At 63.6% G+C, this 623-nt stretch overlaps 1 protein-coding gene across 3 annotated transcripts in view; it reads right to left on the reverse strand.

Moving 5' to 3' along the window:
* The window catches only part of RAD23A (RAD23 homolog A (S. cerevisiae)), a 6,811-nt gene extending 6,501 nt beyond the window's left edge, over positions 1–310 (reverse strand). For all 3 annotated transcript variants that reach the window (XM_008566649.1, XM_008566648.1, XM_008566650.1), the window contains exon 1: positions 111–310. In XM_008566649.1, the coding sequence (XP_008564871.1) occupies positions 111–182 (72 nt within the window). In that variant the 5' untranslated portion in view covers positions 183–310. The remainder of the gene's footprint in view (positions 1–110) is intronic.
* Between the last annotated feature and the right edge of the window lie 313 nt (positions 311–623).

The following is a 623-nucleotide window of genomic DNA, read 5'->3' on the forward strand; positions in this document are numbered from 1 at the left end:
CCCGGCACGCGCCGTCCTCCCCGCCTCTCACGTTGGGATCCAGGCCTCCCCGCCCCCACCTACTCCCGGCACCCGTCGCTCCCGCCCCCGGGCTCCGGCCCGGCCCGCACCGTCTCGTCAGGCTCCATACGGATCTTGAAGGTCTGCTGCTGCAGCGTTTTCAGCGTGATGGTGACGGCCATGGCGGGGCCCGAGCGACGCGGCGGCCCCTGGATCCTCACACAACATGCAACTCACGCCGCCGCCATCTTAGCGCCCAGCCGCGCCGCGCGCCGACCGCTTCCGGGGCAGGCGATGCGCGCGCTGACCATCAGCGCACGTGACCTGTGCGCCCCCCCCCGGCCTTTCTGAGCATGCGCACAAGCCCGCCCTTGTCCCAGGCATGCGCAGACTAAACTTTGTTTTGCGGGAGGGGAGGGGGGCTTCTTGCTCTGCGCGCACACCCGTCACGTAGCTTTTCGAGTGACGCCATGCCCGTTAGCGGTGACGTCATGTGGCCGCAAAATGGCTCGTCTCTCCACTTTCACTGGCAAGTGAGTTTGTTGATAACGTGAACAAAATCTCTCATGTAGTTGTTACAGACATTTGTACTTCCTCCGATAAAAGCATTGTTCACACTTATT

The sequence above is a fragment of the Galeopterus variegatus genome, unplaced genomic scaffold, assembly GCF_000696425.1.
Source record: "Galeopterus variegatus unplaced genomic scaffold, G_variegatus-3.0.2 Scaffold259, whole genome shotgun sequence".
Classification (NCBI taxonomy): Eukaryota; Metazoa; Chordata; class Mammalia; order Dermoptera; family Cynocephalidae; genus Galeopterus; species Galeopterus variegatus.